Here is a 10473-nt window from a genome sequence, read left to right as displayed (position 1 = left end):
ACGGAAAAGTGTGTACTGTCACAGGCATTAAACGACAATGAAAGAAAAAGTCGTGTCTATACTGCATTTACAATCACACCTTCACACACAGGCATATATATATATATATATATATATATATATATATATATATATATATATATATATATATATATATATATATATATATATATACATATGTGTGTGTGTGTTTGTTTGTACAAGTATATATACAAATAAGTGCCTATATCAAACCATGGTTTCTTTTCAGCTTCACCTTCCCAGATGGTCAAGTCTTCAATCTCCAATTTGTCGCTAATGTTAACGGTTTCCAACCTCAGTCGCCCTTCCTGCCCGTCGCCCCTGCATTCCCCCACCCAATCCCCGCCCACGCCCTTGAGCAGATCGAACGTGGCCGACTTGAACTCGAGGCTCGCGCCCGCGAAGAGCAACGTCAGTCATCAAGCCATGGACAAGCCAACCCTTCTCGCCACTACGGTCAACCTCAGTAGTGTTCCCCCAATGAATTTCAACGACAAATACTCTTCTTACTTGTTTTCTACTCTATTTTTTACTTTTGTTTCTTTATCGCCACACAACCTCAGTATAGTGTTTTCCCACTGAATTTCCAACGACAATATGCTCTTGTTGCTCTCCAATCCATGTTTTTTTCGTCGCCCTTACTATGTTAATGCCGCATAGCGTTTTACCATGCATTGAGTGTCATCTGTTTATAAATAAATGTAAATCTAATTTCTGACTGTAATTCTAAACATTTCAGCATCCTAAATTGACAAATATTTAAAAAATTATCCACTTTTCAAATCTGCCCTTGCCTATTTCGATCCACATGCTCATTAATAATTAGATGACTTAATTTGAAGCAAAATAATGCATTTTCCTGCATTCATATAAATGTTATATGGATGTCAAATCTTCGTTAGCTGATTATTTTCCTCGAGTTCGGTCACTCTGTCAAACTGTGTGTTACGTTGCCATGTGATCTAATAACAAAGGTAAAAATAGAATATAATAAGATACTAATTTATCTCTTTATGGTTTCCTGAATATCACCATAGCCAGTGCACGACAAACTATAAAGACTTTTAGGTAGGGTGAAATTTGTTTTCCATGAGCATGTGGTGATAAAGATTATTTATGGCATAGCGTATAAAACATAGTATTTACTTGGAAACAGTTACATCACTCTCAACTTAAAGACATCACCTGTCGCCTTATGCATTCTTAAAAATACGTAGTATAACTACAACTTTGAACAATAGTAAAACCGTCGTATTAATATTTTTTTCTATCTTTCTTTTCTCCCCGGCGGGGAATCGAACCCCGGTCTCCCGCGTGACAGGCGGGAATATTAACCACTATATTACGGAAGGATACGTTTTAAGAAGTTTGTAATTAGATCTAATGTGGGATATCTTTATTTCATACCTACACATCTTTTCACAATCTTTATGATCAAAAACCTTACTAATTCTGGCTGAGAGACCGTCCCTCTCCTACGACGCCCCTGCACCCCACACATCCTCGCCCGTTCAGCAGATCCCCATCATCCGCGACGAGCGAGTCCATCCTGCCGCTGACGGCACTTACAGCTTTGACGTTGAGACTGGGGATGGCATCGTCAGGCACGAGTCTGGCGGTCCAGGTGGCGCTCAACAGGGAACCGTTAGGTTAGTGCATTCACTCTTCACATTTCTACACTTAACAGAAAAGTGTGTATACCTGTTTTGGGTGCGCAGGGTGTTTAAATGACAATGAAAGTAAAAGTCGTGTCTATGTGTTGTATTTATGTATATCAATATATATATCTATATATATATTGATATACATAAATACCATACATAGAATATATATATATATATATATATATATATATATATATATATATATATATATATATATATATTTACACACACACACACACACACACACGCACGCACACACACACACACACACACACACACACACACACACACACACACACACACACACACACACACACACACACACACATATATATATATATATATATATATATATATATATATATATATATATATATATATATATATATATATATGTATATATATGCAATCCATGGATTCTTTTCAGCTTCACCTTCCCAGATGGCCAAGTCTTTGATCTTCAGTTCGTCGCCGACGCTAATGGTTACCAACCTCAGTCGCCCTTCCTGCCCGTCGCCCCTGCATTCCCCCACCCAATCCACGCCCACGCCCTCGAACAGATCGAGCGTGGCCGACTTGAACTCGAGGCTCGCGCCCGCGAAGAACAACGTCAGTCATGAAGCCAAGGACAAGTCAACCCTTCTCGCCTCTATGGTCAACCTCAGTAAACGACAACGACAACATACTCTTCTTACCTTGTTATTCTACTCTATTTTTACTTTTGTTTCTTTTTCGCCACACTATGCGAATGCCGTACAACGTTTCGCTATACATCGAGTGTTATATTTGTTTATGAATATAAATCAAGATTATTGACAGTGTTTCTATAGAAATTGATATCCTAGTACAAAATATCAAATAATAATGATTACTATTCTAAAAACAATAATCTTCCACTTTTCACACGTGTCGTTGCGTGTCAAATTATACTGTACATATCCTAGAGAGCCAAATATCATTGCTATTGAGCATATTGATAACCAGCCATCAAGTCTTTAAACAACATAATTAGATGCCTTATTCTCAGGCAAAATGTCCTTTTCTGCAGTCACATAAACCAAATATCTATAAGGATATCAAAACTTCGTTAACAGATCATTTCGGTGTGTGTGGAAAACAACGCATGGTAAGATTACATACGATTTTGTAACAACGATAAGAATAAACGGTAAAATAATAGAAATTATTACCTTTACTCATATCTGTTTATGCTATATTTCCTGAACATTTCCCTAGCCAGTACGCATCAAATAATAAGTAGTTTTAGATAGGATTTTTTTTTTCATGAACATGCGGCAATACATATATATATATATATATATATATATATATATATATATATATATAATATATATATATATATATATATATATATATATATATATATATATATATATATATATATATACATAGAGAGAGAGAGAGAGAGAGATCGCCTGTAGAACAAATTATATTTCTGTGGAAATGGCCACACTAATCTCTACTTCAACATAATTAATCCATTTGCTTTACTAGAAATACGTGGAATAAACTCTACGGTGAATTGTTTTGAGATCGTCGTCTCAGTAGTAAAATTTTCCTCCCAGGCGGGGAATACTGTGAGTGAAATTAGATGAATATCCTGCTATTATTATTTGATATTCAAGTCTTGTCATACACCTTTTCATAATAAAAATATTAATAATTATGTCATTCTTCACGGTGGTCGTGTCATGTAGTTAAACGTCTTGTCTTTTATTGTAATGATTTTTGTTAAAATATTCATTTAGAAATTCCATCTATATTAGTTACAATCCCTAGGTATTGGAGGTGACCACAAACTTTGAATTAGAAAAGCCTGAATAAGATGAAATTATTTTCAATACAAGTTGCATAATTTACACACACACACACACACACACACACACACACACACAACACACACACAAATATATATATATATATATATATATATATATATATATATATATATGTATACATATATATATACAATATATATATATATACATATATATATATGTGTGTGTGTGCGTGTGTATGTGTGTGTGTGTGTGTGTGTGTGTGTGTGTGTGTGTGTGTGTGTGTGTGCCTCTGTGTAAGACCCACTACGCTGCCGATTATATATATATATGAGATATACATAAATATACGTGTGTATGTGAAGATATCAATTGTTACATATATATTTGTACAAATATATTCATATATATGCTCAAACACATAGAGCATATATAACAGGTGCTTAAAAAGGGGAATGTAAATGTTACGTCTTATCGCGACCTACATTTCATCTCTGAGAGGTATATAAAGATGTCAGGCCTGCGGACCATCACTTCTTGCAGTCTCCACTAGAAGTACATCAATACCAAAATGAAGACGGTAAGTCAAGCGCCATAAAGTGTTCATACGTAATACAAGACTGGTAAGATCAACAATATTTACTCACATCTATAAACGTTCCAGCTGGTTCTCTCCTTGCTGGTGGTTGCGTCTGTGGCTGAGAGGCCGTCCCTCTCCTACGACGCCCCTGCACCCCACACATCCTCGCCCGTTCAGCAGATCCCCATCATCCGCGACGAGCGAGTCCATCCTGCCGCTGACGGCACTTACAGCTTTGACGTTGAGACTGGGGATGGCATCGTCAGGCACGAGTCTGGCGGTCCAGGTGGCGCTCAACAGGGAACCGTCAGGTTAGCTCGTTTTCCCTTGACATTTTTATACAAGTGTCTATAACTTGTGTCGGGTGTACAGGACCTTTAAATGACAATGAACTATAAAAGTAATGTCTGTCGTACATTTGCAAACATACACACGCACCTATACATATAATATGCATGCATGTGTATGTATGTGTCACACTACGGATTCCTTTCAGCTTCACTTTCCCAGATGGCCAGGTCTTCGATCTCCAGTTTGTCGCTGATCTTAACGGTTACCAACCTCAGTCGCCCTTCCTGCCCGTCGCCCCTGCATTCCCTCACCCAATCCCCGCCCACGCCCTCGAGCAGATCGAACGAGGTCGACTCGAACTCGAAGCTCGAGCCCGTGAGGAGCAACGTCAGTCCTCAAGCCAGGGACAAGCCGCACCTGCTCGCCATTATGGCCAACCTTAATAGTTTTCTCCACTTGTATTTCAACGACATTATGCCCCTGGTATCCTGTTATTTTATTTTAATCTCATTTTCTTCATCGCTCTACTCTGTGAATGCCGTATAACGTTTTCTTATATCTTTTTTAAATAAATATGTGTCTAGATTAACAGCACTTTCTAATTGGCCTACAAAACTAAAGGATTGAAGAATCTAAGGAGGCAAGGAAATAAAATCCCGGTTTCCCCCTTTTTACATTTAGCTTTACTTGGTGTCGCATACTATATATTGCGTCGATATGGCTGACCACATGTAAAGTTAATCATCAACACAAAAGGTAGGACAAATATTTCAACTGTATATGATACTGATTTAGTTAAAATCTATTATATATAGTATTATTAATCCTGAAGAGACTATTTTTTTTTTTTTTTTTTAATAATGGATGTTTTTGCATGGGCATAGATATTTGTAAATAAATGTCTTTATTCCTCATGCTTTTTAATCAAACCTAAAAAATGAAAAAAATGAGTGAGGGGGCTTTAAGCGATCTAGACTCCGTGCGTCTAAACGTTTAGTGCCTCACGCACACCTGAAATACATGAAATAAACTCTATGATAAACCGCACTCAGATCATCTTAGTAGTAAAATTTCTCCTCGGCGGTTGATCGAATCAAAGTCTCGATATATATGTATATATATATATATACATATATATATATATATATATGTATATGTATATATATATATATATATATATATATATATATATATACATATATATATATATATATATGTGTGTGTGCAGCATATATAAAATGTATTTATATATACGTATATATATGTATATACATAATTACTGTTAGAGAAAATATAATTCGTCAGAGAAACCTTGTCCCGAAAACAGTCCCGAGATAACCATAACCTGTCCACCTCATTGATTTTTTGCTCCTGTGTTTTTGATATTCACAATTAAAGAAGACCGGTTAGTTTGTGAGATTCAATTGAGCATGGCAAGGCAAGTGTCACTTACTTGCCTTGTCCGCACAAAACAATATATGCATTAACACTTATAATAAATACATGCACAGCACATTCAAAGTAATTATTTTTTCAGAGGCCATATAGCGGGACATGGAAGTCCTTATCACGCTCTTGATGGACAAAATCTTCCTAAATCCTCAGGCAAGTGACTTCCTCGTAAGTTTTTTGAAGTCGTTGTGCGAAGGAATTAATAAACAGCTTACCATTTCATATTTCGGTACCTTTGCTAATATCTCGACTCCTCTAGATTCATGGATTAGATGACCGACTCTTATTTATTTTTTCACTACAAGCTATGTAATATATGTGTATATGTGTGAGCACACTTTATATATATATACATACATAAATATATATGTTGTGTGTATATGTGTTTTGTGTGTGTGTGTGTGTGTGTGTGTGTGTGTGTGTGTGCGTCTGCGTGTGTGTGCATATATGCATGTATGTATGTATGTATATACATATATATAATGAAATATTCTATTTTTTTCCTTGCAAGTAATGAAATCATTCCTAGCCGGGCTATCGAATCCCAATCTCCCGCGTAACAGGAAGAAATAAGAACCATTATACTACCGAATATTCAATTAAAGCAACAAAAAATTACACACATATAGGTGTATATATACAGGTAAATAGATATGTATGTATGTATGTGTGTGTATGTATATATATATATATATATATATATATATATATATATATATATATATATATATATATATATATATATATATATGTGTGTGTGTGTATATATATATATATATATATATTTTTTTTTTTTTTGTACATATATATGTATGCATATTTATGTGAACATGCATGTAATACTAAATTACTAAGAACTAATAATAATAAACTTTGTATCAGTTTCTACATACAAACACACATGTCTGTATGTGTGAGTACATACACACACACGCCACACACACACATAGATACACGTGTACACATGAGCATACCGTTATTGATTGATATATATATATATATATATATATATATATATATATATATATATATATATATATATATATATATATATCCAATCTTCTTTAGCGGATTATTTTCCCTCTGTGAAACAAAGTGTGTTACGTTGAATGTGATCTAATAACAATGTTAAAATTAAATCATTGAAAAATACTAACTTATCTCCTTATAGTTTACCATAACCAGTGCACATCATTGGTTTTCATGAGAATGTGGTGATGGTATCACGTGTAAAACAAATATTTACTTGGAAACGGCCGTTAATCTCAACTTCAATGTATCAACGTATGCATTCCTTTACATACATAATATAATCTCTACTGTGAACAAAGTTAAAACCGTCGTCTTAATAGTTTTTTTTTTTTTCTCTGTCCCCGGCGGGGAATCGAATCCCGTCTCCCGCGTGGCAGGCGGGGATGTAACCACAATACTACCGAGGGATACATTATGGAAAGTTTGAAATTGAAAGTGGGGTATCTTTAATTGATATCTAAATGTCTTTTCACAAGTCTTTTGATCAGAGACTACTAGTTCCGTCATTCCTATCAGTGGTCATGCCATCTATTTACTTATTTCACAACTCGTTTGATTCTCAGATTTCCATGCAGATATGTAATGGAACAAACACACAAAGGAGGATATGGGTAAATTGGTTCTGTCTTTATGCACTGGAAACTTTAAATTCAGAAAGGCTGACTGAAGTCAAATTGTTGTAAATACTATAATACAATTATTAAACAGCTGACATTTTGACATTTTAATGCCTTCTCTAAAATCTCACCACAGATTTTCCCAGCTGCCTTCATCAGTCTATCTTACTGAGCCAAATTTAACCATCAATAGATTTCCTTCTTATCTTGCTAAATAGCAATAAAGAGCAACTTTCACATACCAACCAAACAATGGAATTACTTGAATCCATCGACTTTATCCCTTGATTCGATCCACCTGATCATTAGATTAACAATAATTAGATAATCAAGTAAAATAGCCATTTTTCTGCAGTCATATAAACCAATTTTCTATAAGGATATCAAAACTTCGTTAACGAATCATTTAGGTGTGTGTAAAACAAAGTTATGTTATGTTGACATATAATTTAGCAACAATGATAAAACAAATGATAGTAATGATTATAATCACTCTCATCTATTTATGCTATATTTCCTGAACATTACCATATATATATATATATATATATATATATATATATATATATATATATATATATATATATATATATATATATATGTGTGTGTGTGTGTGTGTGTGTGTGTGTGTGTGTGTGTGTGTGTGTGTGTGTGTGTGTGAGAGAGAGAGAGAGATTGATTGACCGATTATTTAAAATTATCTGCCGCGTCAACAGCTAAGATCATTAGCAGCGAATACATTGTTAGATTGAAATGTTTAAAAAAATCAAAGCATTAACATTACGCTCTAAATGTATAAAATAATTGCATAAACATTATGCACAATTAAATTTCATTAAAAATATTAGTCCGTTTAAGGAAACTAATAAGACCTATGTCACAATCCTCCCCCAATACATTTTTCAGTGTATAGGGGGAGACAAGTACATACGTCTTTGGTCTGAGAATGTTACACATTTTTTCACTACATGTGCGACCGTTACTGGTTCTTGGCTTCACTTCACTTTTAGCCATCATCGGCCCATGAGTTAATCTTGTGTGCCCGATTCTTAGTCTTGTTAATACAACTTCTACTTGTCAGTTGTGATGGATACTGTTTACCCAATTGTCAAGGTCATCTCTAATCTCTTGCCAAATGCAGTCTTTCTTCTGCTCACGGCTGCAAAGCCCACACCATTTTCAGATTTCGAACCGTCTGCATATATTGTATCTGACCCTTCATACTCAGAAGTGTGTTGAAGAAATCTCTCTTTGACTTTTGATCTCTCCCCTTCCCCTTTCCCGATTCCGACCAAATCCAGCTTGACTCGATTAGTCCAAGGGGGGGGATTGGGGAATTTCAACAGCTAGAACCTTAGTGAAATCTAAATTGAGATCTTCCACAAAATTCCTCATTCTCCTACCACAGCATTAGCTATCGAAAAAAAACAATCTGGATGTAGGAGATCCTGGAATCCTTTGTAGATCCTTTTGATTAGGTCCAACAGGAACTTTTCATTTGCTATGGAATATCATCACTCTCTGGGGCAGTCTTACAGCAGAGCTGCAAAGCAGAGTCCATCTCCTTAGCAAAAATGGCAAGTTGTATGGAAGTTCTACTGCACCCCTACTGAAGAACGACACTGGGTGTCGTTCCTGTTCAGCCCAAAGAATGGAAAATCGGGCGGTGTAAGAGGAGATCTCTGCCATGGATTTAGCTGGCTCATTTGCAACATCGTTTTTGTCTGTAAGGATTATGCCATCTATCTTCAGAGCAGGTGGTGACATGGATGTGCTCTTTCCAGTGATCTTATGCACCTTGTCCCTTACACATTTTAAGGGGATCCCAGAGTTAATCAAGGAGACATACTCTCTCCATGGCATCCACCTAGCCTCCTTTAGCACTCACCTGGCCTTGGCTCCGGTCTTTTTATAATGGATCAAGGTTACATCACTGGGGCGTTGTTTCAACTGCCTTAGAAATGTGTGGAAGTGTTACTGTTCAGTAAAACTGCATCTACGCAAGGCCCTTCAATGAGAGTTGCACAGTGTGTCTCCCCAGAGGTGATGCCGAGCATTGAAATCTCCCAAGAGTAGAAATGGATTAGGCAACTGCCCAAGTAGATCATCCAAATTATCCATGTTGAGATTATGTGGAGGAAAGTAGATGCATGCAACAGTGTAAGACCGTGTGAACCTAATCTTACAGCTTTCACCTCTTGCAGGTGAATGGCCTGGAAGGGAATATACTGACATACCATCACTGCTTATAAGATGTGGATAATTCTATTTCTGTTACAGGATGTGGATAATTCTATTTCTATTACCAGTGGACCACGTGGCTGTTTTCCACGTGGATCCAAATGTCCCAAATAAGAACCACCCGCTCAGCGAGGGCGGAGGTCACATTTTATATCTGACCTCGTTTGACCGGGAGTTCGTGTGAAGCACCGACGCGGTAGGGTCACCTCTCGCCTCCCTCCGGGGGAGTTCGTGCTAAGCTACCAACGCGCTAAGGTCAGCCCTCGCCTCCCTCCAGGTGGGCTGACCGTGACCTCCGCGCGGCCCGATAACCCGTATAACTAAACATGTCGTGTTCTTATACTGCGTGGTGTCAACTCTAAGAAATAAAGAGTCAAGCCGTTAACAAGTATAACTACCCTCTGTTCACCATTGTACTAAGGATGATAGCCTTTTACACTGCTACTTCTCCATGAGGTTCATTATCAAAGGTCCCTTAATGGGCTTGAAATTGGAACCCTCTCAGGGAAATTGGGCGATTTTCCCTGGTCATAATCTCTTGTAGAGTTACATGGTGCTCTCAGATGTTGCAGTTCTTCCCATTTTGCATGAATTCCCTGATAATTCCATTGGATTAGGGTATCCAGTTCTTCAGGTTGACAAACTACCTCTTCACAAGGTGTTTTGCAGCACCAGCGGTTAAGGCCTGCCCCACTCCTTTAGGCAGTCCCTTTCTAGCAATTGGAGTCCCTTTTAAAGGGTTGTTTACCTGTGGAACTAGCTTCCAATGGTTTCCT

The 10473-nt window shown here is 36.7% G+C and overlaps 1 protein-coding gene and 1 pseudogene across 1 annotated transcript; both read left to right on the top strand.

The window, feature by feature from the left end:
- The first annotated feature begins 1470 nt into the window (after positions 1-1470).
- LOC119576646 lies at positions 1471-2741 on the top strand (annotated as a pseudogene).
- A 1285-nt stretch (positions 2742-4026) lies between these two features.
- On the top strand, positions 4027-4899 carry LOC119577015 (cuticle protein AM1199-like). Its single transcript, XM_037924682.1, has 3 exons — positions 4027-4064; positions 4149-4375; positions 4561-4899. Exons 1-3 carry the CDS (start codon positions 4056-4058, stop codon positions 4796-4798), a joined length of 474 nt encoding a protein of 157 aa, XP_037780610.1. The 5' UTR covers positions 4027-4055; the 3' UTR covers positions 4799-4899.
- The last annotated feature ends 5574 nt before the right edge of the window (positions 4900-10473 follow it).

This window comes from Penaeus monodon, chromosome 9, assembly GCF_015228065.2.
Source record: "Penaeus monodon isolate SGIC_2016 chromosome 9, NSTDA_Pmon_1, whole genome shotgun sequence".
Taxonomy (NCBI): Eukaryota; Metazoa; Arthropoda; class Malacostraca; order Decapoda; family Penaeidae; genus Penaeus; species Penaeus monodon.
Note: the sequence above shows the minus strand (reverse complement) of the source record. Positions and strands in the feature narration are given on the sequence as shown.